General features: G+C 40.1%; 1 protein-coding gene across 3 annotated transcripts in view; it reads right to left on the bottom strand.

The window, feature by feature from the left end:
• The window catches only part of arhgap24 (Rho GTPase activating protein 24), a 91,447-nt gene that overhangs the window by 51,638 nt on the left and 12,309 nt on the right, over positions 1-27,500 (bottom strand). For 2 of the 3 annotated variants that reach the window (XM_060890658.1, XM_060890659.1), the window contains exon 3: positions 7,493-7,580. The exons of the other annotated variant lie outside the window; for it this stretch is intronic. In XM_060890658.1, coding sequence (XP_060746641.1) covers positions 7,493-7,580 — 88 coding nt within the window. The remainder of the gene's footprint in view (positions 1-7,492; positions 7,581-27,500) is intronic. 3 annotated transcript variants of the gene reach the window in all.

The raw sequence follows: 27,500 nt of genomic DNA, 5'->3' as shown, positions 1-27,500 counted from the left end.
CCACTCACCTCACGCTAACAACCATAGCGACTCACCTCACGCTAACAACCACAGCGACTCACCTCACGCTAACAACCACAGCCACTCACCTCACGCTAACAACCACAGCGACTCACCTCACGCTAACAACCTCAGCCACTCACCTCACGCTAACAACCTCAGCGACTCACCTCACGCTAACAACCACAGTGACTCACCTCACGCTAACAACCACAGCCACTCACCTCACGCTAACAACCTCAGCGACTCACCTCACGCTAACAACCTCAGCGACTCACCTCACGCTAACAACCTCAGCCACTCACCTCACGCTAACAACCTCAGCGAAACACCTCGCACTAACAACCACAGCCACTCACCTCACGCTAACAACCTCAGCCACTCACCTCACACTAACAACCACAACCACTCACCTCACGCTAACAACCTCACCGACTCACCTCACGCTAACAACCACAGCCACTCACCTCACGCTAACAACCACAGCCACTCACCTCACGCTAACAACCACAGCGACTCACCTCACGCTAACAACCACAGCGACTCACCTCACGCTAACAACCTCAGCCACTCACCTCACGCTAACAACCACCGCGATCTATCTGTTCTTTCTGTCTACTGTTTCTATTTCTCTACCTCTCTTTTATCCCTCGTTCTCTCTGTTCTGTCTCCTCCTTTATCGATCAATCAATCTAACTATCCATGGAGAGTTCATAAGTGCCTCTGGTACGTGTTAATGCAAATCCTTGCTAATCTTTAAACAAAACTAGTTTAAGACTCACGTCAATTGTACATTTTATTTGTGAGTAACTTTGTACTTTATAAATGTTGGTTTCTTTTTTGATCTAAAAGTAAAAACGTCGTGCCCTGCGCTTGCTACACTGCAGACCCACAAGAAACAAACCACAAACAATGCAAAGAAATTCTACAATAATTCTTCTCCAGTGCAGAGTTGACTCTGTGTCACACGACCCACACGTCCCCACAGCGCCGGACGATGTCAGGCTTTAACTCACCGATCCATTAGTAAACATGCTAATAGAGAAATTCGTAGCGCTGATAGTGAACCTGAAGCTGATAGCCACTCTGTGGACTTTACGATAGCGTATCATGTCTGCTTTGTTTCTGACAGGAAGCCGAACGGAGCGGGACTCTGGGAAACCAGACGCAGTCCTCAGATCCTCCGACGTTGACCTTTACGAGCGAGAAGGTTTGAGTGGATGTTTATTCTCTGACACTAAAATGTGATTTTATTCTACACAATGAACATCCTGAAGCTTTCTATAACAGAAAAGTGAAGTGTTTTATTTCTCCTGACCAGAGGTGGGTAGTAACGAGTTCCATTTACTCCGTTACATTTACTTGAGTAAGTTTTTGAAAAAATTATACTTCTAGTAGTAGTTTTAAATCACTATACTTTTTACTTTTACTTGAGTAGATTTGTGAAGAAGAAACTGTACTCTTACTCCGCTACATTAGTCTACAACGAGCTCGTTACTTTTCTTTTTACCTCTTTGGTATTCTACATCAATTTTAATGTTTTATTTTGACAGATAGTGAAACTTCCGCTAAGGCTCCACCACGTGACTGTTTCACCAATCAAACGTAGTCGTGCAGTCTCGTCATGTTACCATACTCAATTACTCAATCTCAGCGGCGGGACGCATTAGTTAGCAACACGAACATGTCAGAATCAACCGTCGGCAATGAAGACGGTGAAGTTTAATAGTGACATCACTGAGTGATTTTTGGTGAAATAGTTTGTTTCTGCATGTTTTCACACACACACACACACACACACACACACACACACACACACACGTTTTACGTCGACCGCTTCCTTCTGGTGTACAGTTTTCTGTTCAGCCTGCCTGGTATGAAATGTGTGTGTTTCCTTCTGTTGTTCTGTCACTGGAGACACACACACAGTTTATGAGAATTTATGGGCTGCCTCGTTCTAGTTCTGCCTGGTAAAAAAGTATAAAGGTTTGTAAATTTGTGTTACTTGTGCATATTTATTTTTTATTTTTTATTATTTATTATTATTTTATTTATTAAGTACTTGAATTTACCTGAATTATTTTAATTTAAGATATTTTGTAATTAATTAATTTTAATTTATTTTATTGATTGGATGAGCCATAATTTGCCTAAAGATTATTTTGTATTTTTGTCTGTCTGATTGTTGTCGTGTTAAAAAATAAATCAGACGTTACTCAACAGTTACTCAGTACTTGAGTAGTTTTTTCACCAAGTACTTTTTTACTCTTATTCAAGTAATTATTTGGATGTCTACTTTTTACTTTTACTTGAGTCATATTATTCTGAAGTAACAGTACTTTTACTTGAGTACAATTTTTGGCTACTCTACCCACCTCTGCTCCTGACACTGAAGACTCCTGAGTCTAAAGGATAAAGGGAACAAAACAGCATAAAACATCTCGCAGAAAACCTTCAGCTAATTATTATTCATTCTCTGAATCAAGAATTTGTCTAAAGATGTTTATAGTTTTGTGTTAATAATCAGCTTTATTTATTAAATATAAAGCGTATTAACACACGAGTCTTCTGCTGCAGAGAAGTGTTCATGCAACAATAAAAAGTTAACTGTTATTTTACCCCTTTTTTATTGGCTGCTGTATTTTTAGTTGCATTTTTATACTTTTAAAGTAATAACTTGTTTATAATCAGATGAACTTCACGAAACCTCTCACTCTCTCATTCATCCTCTACCGCTTATCCGAACTACCTCGGGTCACGGGGAGCCTGTGCCTATCTCAGGCGTCATCGGGCATCAAGGCAGGATACACCCTGGACGGAGTGCCAACCCATCGCAGGGCACACACACATTCTCATTCACTCACACACTACAGACAATTTTCCAGAGATACCAATCAACCTACCATGCATGTCTTTGGACCGGGGGAGGAAACCGGAGTACCCGGAGGAAACCCCCGAGGCACGGGGAGAACATGCAAACTCCACACACACAAGGTGGAGGCGGGAATCGAACCCCCAACCCTGGAGGTGTGAGGCGAACGTGCTAACCACTAAGCCACCATGCCCAACTTCATGAAACCTTTCAAATAGAATTCTATTTCTATTTAATTAAATGTGAAAGTAAATCTTTAGGACTGAAGGATTTAGACCGCAGATGAGAACCAGGAGAGAAAAGAGAAAAAAAGAGAGAGAGAGAGATTTAAAGATGTCTCAATAAAAGTTGCCTGACTAAAAAGATAAATTGATGTTGATTAATAATAAGCTCTTTAGTGTCTCGTTAATAACTCGTTCACGCTCAAGAGGAGCGCGTCGATTTCTCAGCTCTGTTCATCACCCAGCAGGTGTTTCCCTCATTACAGAAACACGCTTCTCTCTTCCTCGTTCATTCTGCCGTCTTCTGCAGGGCCTCTTCAGCTCGGTCCTGACCGCATCAACGACTTGTTTTTGGTGTAAAAAAAAAATATTCAAATCACTGCAGTTATTTTTCGACGCTCGCTGCACACGACTGCACGTTTTCTTTTGTCCCAGGTTTCAAACTTCGATGTTACGCATCAGATATTTGACAAAAGCTGAATTATATCATGCAGGAGTAAAAAAATGCTTATGTATGTTTCAGATATTATAATAAATGTGAAAATAAATGTAATTAAAATGTTATTAAGATTTGGATGCATAGTGTTATATGATAAATATTCAAGTATTATTTAAAACAAAAAAGGAGAAAGAATGACTTTAATTCCTGATTTTAAGAAAGTCCATTTTTTATACTGTATATAACATCTATATAATTTTATAATGTATCTTAAACATCTATTTTCTTTTTAGAATATTTCAATATAATACATTCACACACCTGACCTTATTTTTTGTTACCTGTCTAAATGAAATCTATGAAACGTAAAGGTCTCATTAGCATAAAGAATATTTTCATCTCTATTTAAGGCATGGCGTTGTCCTGAGGGTGTACAAACTTTTGCATCCGACTAAATTCAAGCCAACACACATTTTCCCAAATGTGTCATTTTAGAGCTGATTTTAAAACAACATTTAGACAAAGGCTATCTGACGCAAGTTAGCGAAAATGGGCTAGTTTTCATTTGAGGGCTAGTTTTCATGCCAGCTCATGGGCTAGTTTTCATGCTAGCGCCAACACACAGCAGAGCAGAATGATATAACAAATGATTATTAAAAATCTCGTTTTTAGTCGGTTTTTGTATTTTAAAATGTTTATAATGTTGTAATAAGTTAAATGCTCAGATCTGGTGAAGCCGTATGGCTACGTAGCTTAACGAGCTAACTAGCATGATTTGTAAACGACTAGTGAGGCACTGAGATCATTTTAGCTTTACATATCTTTGGTATTTTTGTTTGTATCTAATATATTTTTTAAAGGCATTCCTGATAAAATATGCTAGAAAATGCTCCAGTGGAACAAATTGGATCTAAGATGTAATTAAATGAAGTTATCAGACAGAAAAAAGATTTACTATAACAGAGACGCGTTCTGAGTGGATTCAGGGTTTTTAAGCCAAACGCTGTAATTCATTAGCACCTCTTCAATCTTATTTTATCTATACCATATGTGTCTTAGTCACCAAACAGGAAAATAGCACACACACACACACACACACACACACACACACACACACACACACACACACACACACACACACACACACACAAGCGTTTGAAGACTTTGAGCATATGGAGAGGTTCTTTTTGCTCTTTTGGGATCAACCTGCCTTGAGAACAATGCCTACACATGCTCATGTAGTTTTTCATGGCGCTCTGACAGGACAGTGGGAGGCTGACAGTGCTTCCAAAGGGCAAGAAGCCAGTTTTAAATCTCCGGTTCCTCGTGTTTCTGGGGCAATTCTTATAATCTCACATCTGCTGGTGTGTTGAAACACAAACACTTACACTTTACACTCAGGGTTCTAGTATATGTGCCTTCAGGAAAGCAGTAATTCTATCTACAAAGTGGAGTAATACTTTCTTTCACTTGACATCAGGAGTACAAGGATGTCTGGTGGCATTTACTGTCACATCAGAATTATATTAAAGGGAGAAGAGGTTGATGTGTGTCATACTAAAGCTCTCCATCAACAATACGCCAATTTCTTTAGAAGTCCTGAAGAGACTGAAAAAGGTCACTAACATCACAAGGTCATCCAGTAGACAAAAAGAGCAGTGTGCTCTGTGACTTTTAGTTCGTTCCATCAATAAGGTAATCTGAACGTCAAGCCTGAAGCTATCATACACACACTCACAAACACACAGGACTGCCATATCGACTGACACAGTGAAGGACAAACTGTCCCAGCACCATAAAAAGCACTCCATCGCTGTATCGACCGGTGGAAAGATGAAGGAAGATGAAAGGTGAAATGAGACGCTTGAAAGAAACAAAAATTATGGGAGGCAACACAAAAGGCTGCTACCAACATAAGATAAACAGAGTGCTGTAATCAGCGATAAACGTGTGTACGATGATTTCTGCGCATACAAGCTAACACCTGCTTTCATTCCATCACTCCTACAGATACTCTGGCTTCCAGAAAAAGGCTTCTGGAAGTTTATTTAGCAGATGCTCGAAGATAAGCCAATGCAAACAGGAAGAGGAAGACTATAAGGCATGCAGAAAACATCTGGGAGCTCAGAAGTTATGGTTCTGTTAGTGTGCGAAAGGATGGGACGGGATGGGAGCTCAAATCTCAGGACGGTTGGTCCTCGGGCAAGACCCTTAACCCTCAACTGCTTTTTTAGTCTTGGAATGGGTTCAGCATCATGCTAAATTAAAATGTCGTCCGGAATGAGCTAATGGAAACGATCAGACTATGAATTGTCTGTTCATCTTTGTTACCAGTGTATTCAGTTCCTGGTCCCATCATATAGTTGTTTAGGAGGTACTCACACTTGTCTGGACATCACTATCCTGATCCTAAGCGATCGTGCAACCTGTTTGTACACCTAGTTTACACTCGCAACCTTCTGGACAATCAACACATCATGAACGTGACAAGTTTCCTCTTAACAACATCAAACGGTTTCTGCCATTTCTGTCTACAGATCCTACATGGGAGCTTGTGCTACTCAATCCTGGCAGATCTTACAAGGTCTTCTGGTAAGTTCTTCCAGACCACTTCATTAGTACAGTATGTTTCCTTCACTGGTTTCCTATAGCTACCTGCCTCTGATCTGAAACACTAATGTTTGGGCCAGCACCTAGTTTCGGGTACCTGCCTGCACGGTGCTCATTTGTACCCACCATCCCTTGGTATACAATGAAGATCGAAATCAAGACTCTTTTCTGTTCTATCATCCAGAAGGTGGAACGAACTTACAGTACTCTTGCTGCACATACATCTGAGCCACTGGTGGTCTTTAACCATGCATGTGGCCTCTTCACCATACAAGCTAAATGGTGTCAATGCAAATATGTTACCAAGGCAGTCATTGCTCAAGATGAAGCCAGGAAACGTTTGTGTTTTTCGGCATGGTTGTTGTCTGGACTTTATTTCTTGGGTCTCAACAACAAGCCATTGAGATCATATACTCTAGATAACCGACCTACACTGAATATCGTCGCTGTCGGGCGGAAACCTTGTATGTCCAAATTTGGTCAATTTCATATTTTTTCACATATCGATGCTATTGGTCAGTCCCCACGTGGGTCTGTTATTTTTACAAGTTATTAACCAATCTAAAGTCTTGAAAATAGCTTGAGCGCAAATCTCATAACTGCATTGGACACTTCAACTGTCCACCTCTTCCTCACTCCGCGGGAGAGCTTCACGGCATATTTCTCCTCAAGAAGAGTCGCAACGAATCAACACGTCTTCTGAGGTAAATGTCTTCAAAACACTGGGCTCAAAGGAAAAAAAATCTTGACCCCCGCTAGTTCTGGTGCTCGTCTGAGGACAGGAATTTAGCGCAAGACAATCCACTGCAACGCGGACTAAACCCTGTGCACTGCAGATAAGGTACAGCGTTTTTTTAATTTCCTGAAAAGTAATGGTTTTGGAGATACGAGGATTCCGCCTGACAGCGACGATATGTTGTATACTATAGTGTCACAAAACCAACAAGAATACCGGGCTTTTTTTCACACTTTGGTATAAGCCACCAGATTACCACCAGTTTTTCTGACTCTAGAAGAAAAGGTCTTGTTTCTGCTTTTCTCATTGCATTCAAACCTTCACAGTCCTAAACCACTGCTTATTTAGTCCTCTAGAACTAAACATTTTAGTGTTTTCCTGTCGTAACAAACCTGATTTAGCTCGTACGCTAGTCCAGGGCATGCCAGTACAATAAAAAGTGAAGCTTACAATTTAACACTCAAGAATATAAACACCTGAATCGACTTTCGGTTCATTTCCACTCTGTAATTTCAGCATCATTCCATCTTATAGTTAAACATTCCTTCTGTGAAAGCTCTCTATTTAAAATTCCACTCGTCTGTGCGCTCTGGAAGTCTCGCTGTTCGTCTTACCTGGAACGACCTCGAACAGAAACTTGCCGGCTTCGTCTCCGTTGCTGGGATGTTCGGTGACACGGTTCCCCGGCAGGAAGATGGCACCCTGCGGAACACCACAAATCACGGTGAGCTCCAGGAAACACAAACTCGACACAAATGTCCAGTACAGCAGACAGCGTCACAGTGCGATATTTCAGAATATTTCAGAAATGTTCTGGCAGGAATTACAGTGTGTCAGTACTTGTTTTGAAGTGTGTTCTCAGTGTGTGCTTTAAAACAAACATATTTATCCTGTACAACCTACAACCTCCATGCATTTACTCAAACAAGATGAGATCCAGCAGGTTTCCATCCAGCGGTTTTAATTTATCACACTTAACTCAGGAGGAACAACGCAGTAATTAGATGTTACCCAAATCGTCCGGAACAGACAACAAGCTCTACGCTTGTGTTTACAGGCTGTGTTTTTGTTTCTATCCTTGGACCAACCCTGTATTTTCAAAGACAGACATTGTCTATACTGTATATATAGTCTCTATAAGGAAGTCCTGCTGTATGTAGCAGCGTTGTATGTATCCGTACATGCAGAAAGCAGAATGCTGAACAGAAGCCATCCATCATTGAGCCCAGAGGAAAATCAGCATCAGTCTTACACACATCAGAGTTCCTGCCTCACTGAGTACCTGCAGTGTGTATTATAGGTGATAAAGTGTGTGTTATACATTCGTCTTCTGCTCCACGGCTCTCTAAGCCACTCTTCAATTCCTCGTCGCCTTCCGACTCGCCAAAACCCTGCACTTTACATCATCACTGCGATGTTCACAATCAAAACTGCTAGTAATAAAGTTTTTCCTACTTCCCTCTCCTCGTTTCCTTTTACCCGCTTCTTTCTCTCGTTTCTCATCTCATCTCATCAAGTTCTGGATTCTGATTGGTCAGAAGGTGTTTTCTATAGCAGAAGTTCTAACAGTAATGCAGCTGCAAATCGGAGGTTTATATATAGTATAACTGATGCACTTTTGTTTCTATAGCAACAGAGTGACAGCCCTGTACAGTGAGCGCTCCATATAATCCAGCTTCTGGTATATCCATATATCCTGGCATATCCAGCATATGGTAAGTTTTCTCGTAGGTTATTGTTATGTAACATGTACAGACAGATTTTTTTGTCTGTTTTATTTAAAAAAGAGAAGGTGGTGAAGGACGACTGTTCGGAGAGGCTATAAAATAAGAGGCAACTTGTGACCTGGTCATGCTCCTCATCGTTAAATGTAACCAGAAGTTAATAAAAACGAACATGTTGTGGTTTAAAAAATGAAACAATTTCTTTCTATTTTTGCTGTAAAATTAGAGGAATTAAGCGTTCTGAGAACGTTAACGGAAACAAGCGTCTCAGGGTTGTTAGCGTAGCTACGCTTTACTACACCACTCCATCGTTGATCTTTACTACTGTACACCATCCCAAATCTCACTCATCTCTCACTCATCTTCTACCGCTTATCCGAACTACCTCGGGTCACGGGGAGCCTGTGCCTATCTCAGGCGTCATCGGGCATCAAGGCAGGATACACCCTGGATGGAGTGCCAACCCATCGCAGGGCACACACACACTCTCATTCACTCACTATGGACAATTTTCCAGAGATGCCAATCAACCTACCATGCCTGTCTTTGGACCGGGTTAGGAAACCGGAGTACCCGGAGGAAACCCCCGAGGCACGGGGAGAACATGCAAACTCCACACACACAAGGCGGAGGCGGGAATCGAACCCCCAACCCTGGAGGTGTGAGGCTAACGTGCTAACCACTAAGCCACCGTGCTCCCCTTCCCAAATCTTTAAAACTTAATTATCTAGAAAAACCTCAAATCTAAGAAACCCTTTATTAACAAAAGAACCCATGTGTGTAAGAATGTATATTTTAAATTTACTTATTTAGACCTCCATTAATAACTATAAGGATGTTTGTCTGAGAATTGTAATTGGAATCAGGTGCTTAGCGAGGCCTTGTGAGATGACGTCTTCACCCCGACAGCCCTGAAGAATCCCCCAGTGAAAGGTGAAGCCATTTTTATTCCCATTAAACAAAAGCAGCTCATGACCTCTGTGACCCTGCCACCTCTTTCCTCTTCTATTTAAACACATTCCGCATGTGGCAGCGTGACCTGCGTCGGCGTTCTGGGGCCATAAACATTAACCAGAGATAAAAGATCTGAGAGCTTCCTGTCGACAGGTCACTTTTTCATGAAGCCTGAACTCAAAGACGGAAACGTTACCTGCCGCCACGTATGAAGCTCATTAATGGAGCTCGTAAAGGTGATGGAGGGGCACGGACTCGTTTGATGTGGATCGGAGCACCGAGTTTCCAGACTGGAAGCCGTGTAGCTGATCTCTAAGTGAACTAAGCAAGCAACTATCGTTTTAAGTCATCGTTATCACCAAAGCTGGAAAACTAAAAGCAGCCCTCACTTTGAACTAATTTAATGTATGCAAGACTGCCGGAAGCGTTTCCTTCTCCGATTTCCCAGCAGGATACGTGAAGGACTTTGAATTCTGGATTTTTTTTGCTAAGCGAAAATAGCCATCCAGCGACAGACGGAAGATGCGTTCTAAAGGAAATCAAGCATGATACGTCTGAACATAGATAAATATATCACAGAAACCAGCGCCATCTCTAAAAACAACTTCACTGTGACTCACTTTGGTGATGTTAGTCAGAAAAATAACCCTGAATATGTTTCACAGGGTCACAAAATCGTGAGGAAACCTCACGATGTCACGAGTAAATATGACTCTGTGATGAATTGGGATCATAATTCAAAATAATAATAATAATAATAATAATAATAATAATAATAATAATACAAACTTTGATGTTGGCTTTGACGATGCAAGTATTCGCAACGGATGGTGCTTTTTGGAGGCAAGTGGATATACTGTAAGGGTTAGTGTTGCTTTTGGAGGCAAGTGGACAGAAAGCTAGGTTGCCAAAACATTTGGAGATAAGTGGAGACAAGCATGTGACATCATCCAAATACTCCTGAGGAAGTTTCCCTCATTGTGCTGAGTGTTTTGATATATCACATGCCCATGTTGTGCAAATTTTTTTATTTTCACGTGACGTCATCAGAATACACGTGAGGAAGTTCCTCTCATTGTTCTGAGTGTTTTGATATGTCACATGTCCATGTTGTAAAAAGTTTTTTGATTTTGCATATTTTAGGGGCGGGGCTGCGGGACAACCGGAAGGCCAGTCGGTACACCAATTTAAAAGTTTGTTTAGAGTATCACCCTGAAGGAGCTGGTCGAGTTTGGTGTAGAAAGTTCGAAATCTTGCCGTATTATAAACCTCCAAAGTTTATAATGGGAGTCTATGGGAAAAAAGGACATTTTGAGACCCAGTACCGGAAGTACCGGTACTCGGATCGCTTAGAAAAGTAATAGCAACAAATTTCAGACCAGCGTCTACAACATATCCGAATTTGGTGCATGTGGCTCGAAAGCTCTAGGCCGCATTAAATTTTATAAATCTTTGTCTAAGCTTAAATAGGAAAACAGAATGTTTTCTTCTACAAAGTCAACATAATAAAAGCAAACCCAGTAAATCCAGGACAAATGAAGCGTATCCAAAAACGTTCTCAGATATTAGTGTCACGTTTAATATCAGCTCACTGTAGATCAATCTTCATCTCACAACCCTGCCAAAGCGCTCTGGCCGCTCGCTGCGTGAACGATCGGTTTTCTCAAACGTCAACAGCCACGTCTCTCTTTCCATGGTTACTACCGTGGGGCAGGAGTTCATTTCCCAGCTTGCCTTCTAACCTCTGTGGTCTCCTGCAATGTTTTGGCAGAAGATTGTAGCTGCACATTAACATAGTGAATATTTAAACATGTCACTAAAAAGAGGTTTCCACAAGGGTTCTTTGGATGGTTGGGACACAAGATCTGTGGAGGTTTAGTCAAAAAAAAGGACAAACCCAAGAAAACTTTAGTGTGTAAGCTGGCTGAAAGAAAAAAGGTACAAGCACAAAGTCAAGCCCAAATCTCTTAACACTTGAGATGTTTCATGAGGAAGCAGAGTCCAACATCGACCCCAACACTACTGACTCTGATTAAGACTTGGACACGATTACAGTATGACATTATTTTGTCATGTTGGACATCACCAAACTGTCATTTTTTGGCTCTTGAGCAACGTCCGTTACTGTATTCCCTCCAGAGTGGTGTATCATATCTGGTCCTGTGCTTCAACCCCAGTAATAAAAAAGTAAGCATTGAACTACATTGTAGATCTTGACAACCCTGTAGAACCTCAGAGCAGAGCCACTGGAGCAAGCTGAGGTGGTTCATTTATCTAAGGTCTTGGAGTTCAGCTCCTGTAAGACATGTACCAGGAAAGTCCTACTATAGATGGAGACCCCTGGGGCAGACTCAGGACATGTTGTAGTGATTAGATCTCACAGTTGGCTTGGAAAGGCTCCTGGGAGGAGCTGAAATCTGTGGCCAGGGTAAGAGAAGTCTGGGTTTGACCACCAGCAGGAAAAGCTAAAATCCCAAGGCCTCAGGTCTACAAAACACTTACAGGAACGTTTGTAGGTGAAACAGACACCAAATCAGCAGAAGAGTGGACTAAAATGGACAAGGTCTTTCAAAACACTACTGGAATCCTTACTTAAGTATATAAAGGTAGTATTAGGAAAATGATGGTAATGTTGCTCAGATAAAATCTTTAGAAAGCCACTTAGAGATAAAAGTTCACCTTGACCCAACTGGATATGTGGTTGTTAACTCCCATAACTGTCCTCAACTTGTTCTTCACCTTACATACAACTTGGCTTGCAGAATTTTTACAGAATCGTCCTCTAACCCAAAGCGATACTGAGGCTTTTTTTTTAATGTCCTTCAGCCAGGCCTTTTGGGTATTTGCCATACTCTGGAGACTGTGAAGAACTGTGAGAACCGGATGTTTACTTACAGTGACGCTACCCTGCACAGTTATACACTCTAGTATCCAGGGTTGGAGGTTAGCCTAACACAGCATCAGGAATTTGCTCCTTTAGCATGCAAGACAAATGGAGCTACAGTGAGACACTGACAGCGGATTTGTTATGCAGCTGATGTTTCCCTCTAATTACATTTCAGTCTCTGGTGGGAGGCGAGGCTTCCATGGTGTGAGCTGAGTTATGAGAATGCCCCCATCGAGGAGAACAGCTAAGTGCAACAAGATCAGAGAGCCTCTTGTCTGTTTGTTTATGGACTGCCTGGGATAGATGAGACAGACCGGAGTGAGACAGGCGACAGAAAAACTCGAGGCCGCCTGGTAATCGGGCAACTTCAGAATCCAACAGTTTCTGAGGAATCCATTAGGAACATCTGTGGCCTCATAAAAAGTGTGTTTAACCTTGACTTTCTAGCCACACTGCTTTAATAAGCACCCACATTTGAGATATTAGCGGTTCATTAACGCCATAACTACTGATGTGGTGAAAAAGTGTCTTTCTTCACAATCCTAGACTCGATAATCCACCTCAGCAGCAGAAGCTCTCGTGAACATCACATCCACGGCTGTTTAAAAAAACTGTTTAATGTTTTAAGGCTTCACAAAGTTCCCCTTCTCTAACGTCTCACTGAACCGCTACACTGTTCAGTTTACTCTTAACACCTGAGTAAACTTTTCCAGCTAACTGTTAAATCTCATCAGGAGTTAAACACAGGTGTGTTTGAACAACTGTGCAGTGCAAAAACACTGATAAAGAAAAAATATATACAGAAAATAATTAACGAGACAAAGATCACTTTTTAAGTAACGTATAATGAACTAAACATAGTGTAGATGTATTGTATAGAATTCTGGAAGAAATTGTTGGTTTTTTATCTCTCCTAAAAACATACAATCATTATGTTCAAAATCAATCAAAAAAAAAAAAAAAAATTAAAATAAAATAAAAAAAAATAAAAAAATAAAAAAAAATCAATAAGAACACAATGAACATAAAATAGCAGTTGAAACAGGGTCTACATGTTAAAAGCTTGTATGAATAAATGAGTTTTCAACTGCGATTTAAAAACACTCAGCACAGTGATGGATCGTAAGTGTGCTGGAAGTGTGTTCCACAGCTTTGGTCCCTTGATGGCAAACTTCTCATATTTGTATTTGGGAGTGACCAGAGAGGTATGTCCAGAGGAGCGGAGAGATCTGGCTGGTTGGTAGACCTTTATTAATTCTGTGAGGTAGGCCGGGGCCAGACCATTGATGGCCTTAAACACAAAGAGAAGGACCTTATACTCCACCCTAAACTGCACCGGAAGCCAGTGAAGCGAGTGGAGGACAGGGGTGATGTGTGAGCGTTTGGAGGTGTTGGAGAGAAGACGTGCTGCCGCGTTTTGTACCATTTGAAGCCGATTGAGAAGTGATTGATTAAGTCCAGTGTAGAGAGCATTACAGTAGTCTATCCTTGAGCTGATGAAGGCATGTATAGCTTTCAGTCACATCTGACATGTAATATATAAAACTATCTAAGGATCTTGTTATGTTAGAATAAAGATTGTAATTTATCTCTGTAAACATTAGTTGATTCGTTTGTAAGGACAGAAAGCTCAAATCTAGAGCAGTCTATTTTAGTCTAGAACACAGTGTTTAGTTTTTAAATGTTGTCTCTGATATCTCAAAACTGAATGCAATAACTTATGAGACTTTGATGTACTTCTAGATCTTTCCCTTTTGGATCATGCAGAACATGGATGTTCTAGAGATCTCTACCAGTTTGTGGCATGTGAAACTCATTTTAAAATAAGTAATCATCTGCCCACCAATTCCGCGTCATTACGAGTGTGTAGGCCAATCACAGAAGAAAAAAACACGTCGCTCCAACCGATTCCTGCTGAGCGTATTCTCCTTTCTGAAAATTACCTTCAGCAATCATGGAACTGTCTGGAACGGTGGACTTTTGGCAGGTACTTATGGTTTCGACTTGAGGAAAATATCCGTCATACCTCCAAACACGAGCTGCATCGAGGGCAGAAACTGGAAAGGTCCAGAATTGTGATTAACCTTAAACTTTCCATTACCTACACCGACCGGATGAGAGCCATGCAGAGGAGAGAGAGAGAGAGAGAGAGAGAGAGAGAGAGAGAGAGAGAGACAGACAGACAGACAGACAGACAGACAGACAGAGAGAGAGACAGACAGAGAGAGAGAGAGAGAGAGAGAGTGCAGTGCCAGGTTTTTGTTCTGGTCCCCGGTTCAAAGCACAATTATTCCACTGATGAATTCTGGATTCTGATTGGTCGTATGTTTTAATTAACCCTTTAAAAAAAGACTACAAGGTGGTATAAAAATGTGTGTAGTTGTGTCTGATGTGTAGTTCTTACTGCTGTGGTGTAGGTCTGATGATCACCTCTAGTGGTGTGGGGTGGAACTGTCGTCTGATTGGGTTTTGATTTGGGTTTTTTGGGGGAAGTCGTGGCCTAATGGTTAGAGAGTTTGACTCCTAACCCTAAGGTTGTGGGTTCGAGTCTCGGGCCGGCAATACAACTACTGAGGTGCCCTTGAGCAAGGCACCGACCCCCCCACAACTGATCCCCGGGGGCTGCAGCATAAAATGGCTGTCCAATGCTCCAGGTGTGTGTTCACGGTGTGTGTGTGTGTGTGTGTGTGTGTGTGTGTGTGTGTGTGTTCACTGCAGAGTGTGTGCACTTTGGATGCGTTAAACGCAGAGAACAAATTAGCCATACTTAGCCGTATGTCCCGTCACGTCACGTTTTAAAGAATTTATAGCATTAAAGGTGGGTTCATCTGGTGGACAAACTGGTAGTTGAACATTTTTGACAGCAGAAATACTGCAATAATGCATCAATTTAGGGTCATGTGACAGGAAAAGGCTGGACTGTGGACCTAAAATATTATGAGCTTATTGTGGTTTAATTGCAGAAAATAAGGTACAGTTAAGCTAGGCAATATCTACTGCTTCATCCGCCATGAAATAAGTCTGAATTCTTTAAGCAGTTTCTCATACACCGAATGTTCCACTGACACCCACAGGGCCTTCCAGTTAATCCCAGGATTATTTCATGGAAATAAACTCTGCTGGAGTGTTTGTGTCCGTTAGCTAGCCGCTTTCCCGGCGCAACACTGATTCGGGTCGTGGAGGGGTTGATGAGGAACAAATCAGGCGTGTTAAATCAGCCAGGCTATGCTAGCGCTCGCCGAACCAGCTACTCCGGGACACGGGCTGGGAAATTGAGGATTATGGTATTGATTGTTCACGCACAAGTTCTACTTAATCTGCCACCCCAGATCTAACTAAATCAATACCTCGATCTGCTGCATTAGCATTTAAACTGAACTCTGCAGTAAATCAGAACTCCAGGAGGAGGAGCGCTGATCAACACCAGCAGTTTGTAGGATTAGATAACGTTCGGGTCTTAGCGAAGGGGGGCGTAGGGGCAACTGGAGGGGGTTGTTTGATTCAGGGGGTCGTTTGTCGCACAAAATTCTATCTGTCTAACTTTTAGCACTTTACTTTAATTTACTTTACATTGTTTTTGTTCCGTTTTATTGAATTCATAATGAAACAAAATCTTAAAAATGTATGAATACTTCAGAGATATGAACAAAGCCTCAAATGATAATAACAAACTTTAAAACGGAATAAACGTTCATAAGGCTATGAAACTCACAGTAACCGACATTTAATGTAAAAAGGCTTATACAGTACCGGCAAGTGTCGTCTCTAATAATAATAGTGTCTGCTTTCATCACTTGTTGACAGAACGGCGTTGCCTGTATTCTCTATGTCAGTGTCCCTTAGTGGTTATAATGCATCATATTAGCTGATGTCTGTTGGTATAAACCTTATAAACATTTATGTAGAAAACAAAAATAAATGAATCCCAAAGACACACAGTGAATGGAGTGTTTAACAAAGGTTAAGGTGAGCTCTTATAAAGTGCTTATGTAGGGTTTATGTCACCCTATGAATGTAATGTAATGTGAGGTGAATTATTGATTTTTTTTTTGTCTGTTGCTGTTCAGAGTGAAATTCAGCAAGTGAAGACTTCCAGGAGGAAAGTGCTGAATACATGAGAAGGATTTGGCAGGCGAACGCCGCATACCGACGACTTGTCAGCAATGACGTATGAGCTACATGGCGGCAGCGCGGCTTGTTTTCCTCTTTACGCTCTTAATAACCAGGTGTTTTATCGTTCACTGATCAGTCCACAGTTTATAGATTGTTGTGTTTAGTGTGTAGGAAACATCTACTGCAGGATTGTTGGGATGTTAAACACCAACACACTCACTCTCCACTTTCAGAGTTAACCATGACCATAAAAGGGCACTCAGCTTCCATTACTAAACTTTAGGCCACGCCCCCTACCTGAGAGACGCTCAGGAGGAACTGTATTCTGTTTCTCTCACAGTGGAACTATGACTTCAGTAAATCAGTTTATTCACATTACAACTCAACATATTTACAAACCACAACACACCTCAACACATTTACACACCTCAACACATTTACACACCACAACACACCTCAGCACATTTACACACCACAACACAACTCAGCACATTTACACACCATAACACATTTACACACCACATTACAACTCAACACATTTACACCTCAGCACATTTACACACCACAACACACCTCAACACATTTACACACCACATTACAACTCAACACATTTACACCTCGGCACATTTACACACCACAACACACCTCAACACATTTACACACCACAGCACAACTCAACACATTTACACACCACATTACACCTCAGCACATTTACACACCACAACACACCTCAACACATTTACACCCCACAACACAACTCAACACATTTACACACCACAACACACCTCAACACATTTACACACCACAACACAACTCAACACATTTACACACCACAACACAACTCAACACATTTACACACCACAACACAACTCAACACATTTACACACCACAACACACCTCAACACATTTACACACCACAACACAACTCAACACATTTACACACCACAGCACAACTCAACACATTTACACACCACATTACACCTCAACACATTTACACACCACAACACACTAAACACATTTACACACCACAACACACCTCAACATATTTACACCTCAACACATTTACACACCACAACACAACTCAACACATTTACACACCACAACACACCAAACACATCTACTGTACACACCACAACACACCTCAACACGTTTACACACCACAACACACCTAAACACATTTACACACCAAATTACACCTCAGCACATTTACACACCACAACACAACTCAACACATTTACACACCTAAACACACCAAACACATTTACACACCATAACACATTTACACACCACATTACAACTCAACACATTTACACCTCAGCACATTTACACACCACAACACACCTCAACACATTTACACACCACATTACAACTCAACACATTTACACCTCGGCACATTTACACACCACAACACACCTCAACACATTTACACACCACAGCACAACTCAACACATTTACACACCACATTACACCTCAGCACATTTACACACCACAACACACCTCAACACATTTACACCCCACAACACAACTCAACACATTTACACACCACAACACACCTCAACACATTTACACACCACAACACAACTCAACACATTTACACACCACAACACAACTCAACACATTTACACACCACAACACAACTCAACACATTTACACACCACAACACACCTCAACACATTTACACACCACAACACAACTCAACACATTTACACACCACAGCACAACTCAACACATTTACACACCACATTACACCTCAACACATTTACACACCACAACACACTAAACACATTTACACACCACAACACACCTCAACATATTTACACCTCAACACATTTACACACCACAACACAACTCAACACATTTACACACCACAACACACCAAACACATCTACTGTACACACCACAACACAACTCAACACATTTACACACCACAACACAACTCAACACATTTACACACCACAACACAACTCAACACATTTACACACCACAACACACCTAAACACATTTACACACCAAATTACACCTCAGCACATTTACACACCACAACACAACTCAACACATTTACACACCTAAACACACCAAACACATTTACACACCTCAACACATTTACACACCTCAACACACCTCAGCACATTTACACACCACAACACACCTCAACACATTTACACACCTGAACACACCAAACACATTTACACACCTCAACACATTTACACACCACAACACACCTCAACACATTTACACACCACAACACAACTCAACACATTTACACACCACAACACAACTCAACACATTTACACACCACAACACAACTCAACACATTTACACACCACAACACACCTCAACACATTTACACACCACAACACAACTCAACACATTTACACACCACAGCACAACTCAACACATTTACACACCACATTACACCTCAACACATTTACACACCACAGCACAACTCAACACATTTACACACCACATTACACCTCAACACATTTACACACCACAACACACTAAACACATTTACACACCACAACACACCTCAACATATTTACACCTCAACACATTTACACACCACAACACAACTCAACACATTTACACACCACAACACACCAAACACATCTACTGTACACACCACAACACACCTCAACACGTTTACACACCACAACACACCTAAACACATTTACACACCAAATTACACCTCAGCACATTTACACACCACAACACAACTCAACACATTTACACACCTAAACACACCAAACACATTTACACACCATAACACATTTACACACCACATTACAACTCAACACATTTACACCTCAGCACATTTACACACCACAACACACCTCAACACATTTACACACCACATTACAACTCAACACATTTACACCTCGGCACATTTACACACCACAACACACCTCAACACATTTACACACCACAGCACAACTCAACACATTTACACACCACATTACACCTCAGCACATTTACACACCACAACACACCTCAACACATTTACACCCCACAACACAACTCAACACATTTACACACCACAACACACCTCAACACATTTACACACCACAACACAACTCAACACATTTACACACCACAACACAACTCAACACATTTACACACCACAACACAACTCAACACATTTACACACCACAACACACCTCAACACATTTACACACCACAACACAACTCAACACATTTACACACCACAGCACAACTCAACACATTTACACACCACATTACACCTCAACACATTTACACACCACAACACACTAAACACATTTACACACCACAACACACCTCAACATATTTACACCTCAACACATTTACACACCACAACACAACTCAACACATTTACACACCACAACACACCAAACACATCTACTGTACACACCACAACACAACTCAACACATTTACACACCACAACACAACTCAACACATTTACACACCACAACACAACTCAACACATTTACACACCACAACACACCTAAACACATTTACACACCAAATTACACCTCAGCACATTTACACACCACAACACAACTCAACACATTTACACACCTAAACACACCAAACACATTTACACACCTCAACACATTTACACACCTCAACACACCTCAGCACATTTACACACCACAACACACCTCAACACATTTACACACCTGAACACACCAAACACATTTACACACCTCAACACATTTACACACCACAACACACCTCAACACATTTACACACCTGAACACATCAAACACATTTACACACCACATTACACCTCAACACATTTACACACCTCAACACACCAAACACATTTACACACCTCAACACATTTACACACCTCAACACACCAAACACATTTACACACCTCAACACATTTACACCACACTAACAACATGCTTTATTTTAGTCTTCCTTTCTTTATTTTTAATATATTTATTTTTTCATTTCTTTCACAATTCCTTCTTGTGTCCAGTTCTGGAGTCGTGCTGTAATTGTCGGCCGTGTCTGTGCTTTATTACGGTGAAGGTGAAGACGGAGACAGAAATGTGCAGTAACGTTACAGACTGTTGATCATCTGGATAAATGACCTAGAATTCGCCTGGAATATTAAACACCTCATGATTCATCTCTCTCATCACCACCAGGATCCTCTCACCCCCTCGTTCAGGCTCTCGCTGGCTTTTTGGAGTGAAGGTGTGAGTTGAGGTGGGTGTGAAGGCTGGGAGGAAAAAAATAGCTGCTTAATTATCACTCTGCTGAAGCCCTGAAACTCGTAACCTCTCGCTAACAGGAAGACGAGGACACGGGAACTTCCTTACACATCGCAGCGCTTTTATGCTATTTATTGTCACAAGAAAGTTGCCAGGTCTTTTCCTTCACTGTAAAAACTGCCCATATTATGATGTGTAAATGTAAATACATCCAAGAAAACAAAACCTGCTTGATATTTTCATACACAGCTAAAGAGCTACAAGTTATGAGTAGGATTAAATTGTTATATTGTTCATTCATTCATTCATTCATTCATCTTCTACCGCTTATCCGTACTACTTCGGGTCACGGGGAGCCTGTGTCTATCTCAGGCGTCATTGGGCATCAAGGCAGGATACACCCTGGACAGAGTGCCAACCCATCGCAGGGCACACACACACACACTCTCATTCACTCACACAATCACACACTACGGACAATTTTCCAGAGATGCCAATCAACCTACCATGCATGTCTTTGGACCGGGGGACCCGGAAACCGGAGTACCCGGAGGAAACCCCCGAGGCACGGGGAGAACATGCAAACTCCACACACACAAGGCGGAGGTGGGAATCGAACCCCCAACCCTGGAGGTGTGAGGCGAACGTGCTAACCACTAAGCCAACGTGCCCCCCGTTATATTGTTCATTTCATTCTAAATAATTTTTCTATCTTTCTTTCTTTCTTTCTTTCTTTTCATTTTAATAATTTACATAAAATTTACATTTCTTATTTTTTTTTCTGTTTATTCAGCTGAAAAGTGGGAGGAGCTACTAACAGACTCAGTTTGTGATGTCATTAAACAAGCTTTGCGACATCCAGTCACACTGATATAGGCTTCCAATATCTTTATTTTTGTTTTGTTTGTTTTACAAAGATACCAACGGCTAGTTTTGTTGTTATTTTCTTTCTTTTCTTTCTTTTATTTGTTCAGAGGTTTGAAAATTGGAGAAATTTGAACCAATTTTCATGTTTCTCAGCCTGGAGGTTTTTCTTTCTCTCCTGTCTGTTACATCACAATGATATCAGACTGTTACATGATCCAACTGCATTAATTACATTCTTTATATAAATAAATCTTTTCTTTATTTTTATTTTTAAATTTGAAAAATAAAGTAAAATTTCAGGTTTTTATATAAATAAATATTTTCTTTATTTTTATTTTTAAATTTGAAAAATTAAGTAAAATTTCATCCGTTGCATCCAGCTGGATGCCATGAGGTGAGAATACAAGAGATGTCTCGCTCATATCACAACACACTCTACTGTTTCAGTGTGTGTGTGTGTGTGTGTGTGTGTGTGTGTGTGACGCGATTCAGTCCCCTGCCCACGTGCATCCTTTGCGGCGTCTTTATCCGACCTTTGACCCCAGAAGATGCCATTCACTGCATTCCAGATGTCACAGACACTGAACACAAACTGAACACATCTTTCACGTCTCGTCTTTCAGTGACGTCACGGTGACGTATTCATACGTCCGTGAGATCTCAGTACCACAATCAGAGATCACCATCTATCACCTTTTCTTTCTGTCTTATTTTCTTTTAATCATTACTATTGTTAAAAAAAGGAGTTCAGGGGCGGAGCTACACGAGCTTAGAATGTGATGTCACTAAATACCAAGGATTAGAGCCAATCACATTCAGCATGTAAATGATTACTGGATTAAATGATGGTTCTTTCTTTACTTTTTTCATTTTTTTTAACTTGTTTTCTCTCCAGTTCTCAATATTAGTTATACATTATTATTATCATATTAGTTTCTTTCTTTCCTCATATTTTCATCATTTTTCTTTCATTACTCCATTCTTTCTTTCAATAATTCAGTTTTTTGTTCTTATGTTCTTTCTTTATCGCTTCTTTCTTTCTTTCTTTCTTTCTTTCTTTCTTCCTTTCTTTCTGTTTAATAATTTGTTATTATTTCCTTGTTTCCTCTCTGCCTTCCTTCCTTCCTTTCTTCCTTCCTTCCTTCCTTCCTTCCTTCCTTCCTTCCTTCCTTCCTTAACCTGCTTCTATCTGTTTTGCTTTCACTTGTCCTTCCCTTTTTTTCCTAAATTATAAACTTGGCCTGGAGAGATGATGAGAAAAATCTCCTAGATCATGTTTCAGAATAATGGAGGTGTAAATACACATGCAACAAACCACAGAAAGAAAACGCTCATTACACACACACACACACACACACACACACACACACACACACACACACATGGCAGGAGAGATCTTCAAGGAATCCAATCCCAGCAACAAACAGAAGCAAGTCATCACAGCTCTGGTCCTAAACACACACACACACACACACACACCCACACACACACACACAGACCGAGTGTGGCCGGGAATTTTTTAGAAACTTAATCTAGTGAGATGAAATGCAATACTCCAGGCTTAAAGAGGTGATTATATTCTCTGTGACTCTTATAGTCACGTCTCACTCGTATAGACTCTTACACACTTTCACTTAGCTGAAGTCTCTGTGCATAAATAATGGCACTTTCTGCCTCACGCAAACTCATTCATTAATACTACGTTTTTCACTGGACACCGGAGGGCGGGGCTACTGCTGTAATAAGCTCCATGTCTTTGAACCAGTCACATTCCTTATGTAAATTATTATGCAAATTATTATACGATCATTCTTTTTTCTTTTTTTGTCTGTCTTTCTTCTTTCCTTTGTTTGTATACGTCTTTCTTTCTTTCTTTCTTTCTTTGCAATTTTGTGCACAATCTACATAAATGTATTTAATAGATAGATTTTCATTTATTTAAATTCATAATTTGATAGATAACATTTCTAAAGTCTTTGGTATGAGGGCCTTCATTCAGAACAAGAAAACAACAGATACATTATGGGACGCCGGTTCCTCCAGCTGCCTGACGCCCACCTCTGAGATTCAGCCTGGGATTCAGTCTGACCTTCAAAGTGCTTCAGTCTCTCTCTCTCTCTCTCTCAAACACACACACACACACACACACTAAGAATGATGGGAAATCAGGCTGATGGTGGTGATGTGGGCAGAGACGCAGATGAACTCGGCGTGTTTGAACAGGCTGAGGCTCAAACAGAGAAATGAAAAAGAAACACAATACAGTGGGAAAGAAAAGAAAAAGAGAGAAAAGTCAGAACACGAAGGAATAAAGATGATTCAGGTTTAAACACAAACCTGAGAGCTTTTTGAATTTATTTGTGTCATGTTTTAAACACCTCACATAGAAATGTGCAAGTGGTGCTGCTTTAGGAAAATAATCAACACCCGGTATTGTGAGATGAAGCCACGACTTACAGATGAAGCAATGTTACCACCTTGATGTGGAATGTTTCCTTTTCGTATAGCTGTTATAATTAATAAATTACGTTCAGCTGTGCTTCTGTTCGAGCCAATGTTAAAAAGAATGAATCAACACCTTCTGAAACACCAATCAGAATCCAGAACTCAGCAGTGCCGTGGTATCGAATATTCAACCGGTCTTTCCCAAAGATTTGGGACTTACTCTGTGCGTCTGTCTTTAATCTGCTGTGAACAAGTAGAAAAAAAGACGTTCCTTTGATTCTCTACATGAAAACAATAGAGTTGTGTGTCAAACATTTTCCATAGGAGACTTTACATCTACCTAGAAATCAGGGCTGGATCACGACCAGCACAGAGAGAGAGAGAGAGAGAGAGAGAGAGAGAGAGAGAGAGCGCATAGTGCCAGGTTTTTGTTCTTCGTCCTTCATCTCCCAAGAAAATGCTAAAAATGCTAATCCTGTGCCACTGCTACGGTCATAAATGTTCACTGGGCCATAAACATTCACGATTCAAATATTTAAATAGATTAGAAATACAACCAGGGACACATGTTTTTTTTCTTTCAGTTTACCGCATTAGCATAAAATCAAACGTCACAGTGTTACAAACATTGAAAATAGCACCGCAACACTGTATGAGCTAGCGAGAGAGAATCCAACAGATGTTACTGTACGCTAACATTCATTAGATCAGTTATCTTACATTAGTTATGTTACATTAGATACATTATATAAGTTACATCAGATACAATATCTTAGTTACCATAGATTAGATATATTATATACGTCACATTATATACGTTACATCAGTTATGTTATATTAGATACATTACAACAGATATATGAGTTATAATGTATAGAATTATAGATATATTATGTAACATTAGTTGCATTACCAGTTACATTTTATTAGATATGTTACATAAGATACTTTATATAGGTTACAAATCTTTACATAACATCAGTTTCGTTACATTAGTTACGTTATATTAGTTACGTTACATTAGATAAGTTATATTAGATACGTTACAATAAATACATTATATAAGTTACATTATATATGTTACATCAGTTACGTTAGATTAGATGTATAGTTTAGATTAGATGTTAGTTACATTAGTTACTAAGTTAGTATGTTGCCTTGTTATAGTCACCATCAATAAGTGAATTCTTTTCCTTTAAATAAGCCCAACAATTCACTAACGATTACCGTTTCCATCTTAACGTACTAACGTCTTTCTACATTTCTATTTACATGGAGCATCCATCTGTGTAAGAAGATGAATCGACACCTTCTAACCAATCAGAAATGAGAATTAAACAGAGGTTTAAAATACTGTTACTTGTGTTGAGATTATTTAACATTTTATAAAATTAGAAATTAGAATTTAAAATAAATCTACGTTAGTGTTTTTTTCATTTAAAAATTACATTTTTTTGATCTACCAAGGTTAAAAGCCCCACCCGAGGACGACGCCTTTACCTGCAGTGCCTCACTGTCTGTTTTTCATTAGGATTCATTGGTTATTTCTGAATACACAGAGTCTGTGTTTGCTCTGCGTCTCAGTCTGAGTCCATCTGTCTCGCTTGATCTGTCTGCTCATCAAACATATGAGATCATCTCAGAGACGCAGCAGAGACTGTTCACAAAATGCATGAGGAATAATGACTCTTGGCTTTGGAGCCTCATTGCCTCAGTACCTCAGTGCCTCATAGCCTCAGTGCCTCAGAGCCTCCCTTCTCTCTGAGTTCTACTGAAACACAACAACATTACAATCCAATAATATTCTCTAATGGTTTCCAGCCTAAAATGGGACTTGATTTGATGGTTTCCAATACCAGAACCCAGCAGGTCCTTTTTCATAGGTAGATGATTAGCATCAGAATAAAAAACAACTAGCCATGAGGAAGCATTTGGAACAACAATTTTAAACTACTATTCTGCCAGAAATCCACCAGAAACCAGTAGAGTCTTAATGGTTTTTAGTGGGGTTTAGTGAGATACAGACAAATACAGACTGTGTTTATAATCTATTAATCACTTGTTTGTTTATTTTTTTACTTAGCAAACTTAGCTAGATTGCTGTATAACATAGCTAGCCTTAAAATAACTAGCAAACTTAGAGCTAACCAAGTTAGCCAGCAAATTTGCTAACACTGTTTAAACTAGCTGCTAAGTTAGCTTTGCTAAGTAAGCAGCTAAATTAGCTTGTGATTGTAAATTAAACTAAATATTCAATCCCAAGTTTTGTTATTAGCACAATCATTTTCTAAACAATGTCATGCTAACAGCATCCCAAGTCTCTCTCTCTCTCTCTCTCTCTCTCTCTCTCTCTCTCTCTCTCTCTCTCTCTCTCTCCCTCTATGAGTTTGGTTTCTAAAATTGCCTCAAATCATTTTACTAATCTTCTCTGTCATGGTTTTCTTACATCTGCTGTTTTTTTGTGTTTACTCCAAAGGAACCGTGGCTTCTCGAGTCATGTGGAACAGTTTAGGACGAGCGTTCAAACAATATCCAAAATCTAAGACTCTGCTCAGCATTAGCGTACCATCAAAGCCTCTTCTAAACCCACACTGTTTAGCTTTCCGCTCGCTTTGCGCTCGGCTGGAAAACGTCAGCACTACTGCAGGAAAACAGTCCGACCAAAAGCAACAGGGATGTGATTCCAGCTGCACGGATCGCTCCGCAAATATGTTTCACTTGTGTTTTTGAACCATTAGGAGTGTGTCGTGACAGGTTTGGGGGATTTCAGTGCCAGTGTTCACTGAGTCATGTGTAGACGGAAAAACAAAACCACCGGAGTTAGCACGCAGAAGTATATATATATATATATATATATATATATATATATATATATATATATATATATATATATATATATATATAGAGTGAAAAAGACATGTATGTATCATTTAGGGAAGAAGTCTTCAGTGTCAGAGATAAAGCTGTAACTTTTCCCACAACTCTTTTTACACTTCAGGGTTTCTCAGTAACGCTGATAAATATTTTGTCACTAATTTCAAGAAACAAAAGAAGGAATATTTATAACTTCTATGATGTAAGTTATAGCTTAACTTAAAACTGTACAGTAATGCACAGGATACACTGATATAGTTAGGCATTCTTCACCGAATAACATACTTTTTTGGTGATGTTAGCTAGCTAGCTATGTCTAATTAGCAACTTTAATTGAAGTCCAATCTCCTTGTTGTTAGCGTTAAAGCTAGCTGTTTATGTTAATCAAAAATGATGCTAGTTAGATCGCTATAACAAACGTTTTTCCGCTCTTAAAAAATTAAAATATCATTTCAGTTTCTTGTATTTTTACGGCTAAACAAATTATAGCAGACTATGAACTCAGCTAGCATCATGTAGCTGCATTGCATTCTGGGAGTTTGAGTTCATCTC

The sequence above is a fragment of the Tachysurus vachellii genome, chromosome 17 (assembly GCF_030014155.1).
Source record: "Tachysurus vachellii isolate PV-2020 chromosome 17, HZAU_Pvac_v1, whole genome shotgun sequence".
NCBI lineage: Eukaryota > Metazoa > Chordata > Actinopteri > Siluriformes > Bagridae > Tachysurus > Tachysurus vachellii.
The sequence above is the reverse complement of the archived record's forward strand: the minus strand, read 5'-3'. Positions and strand labels throughout refer to the sequence as shown.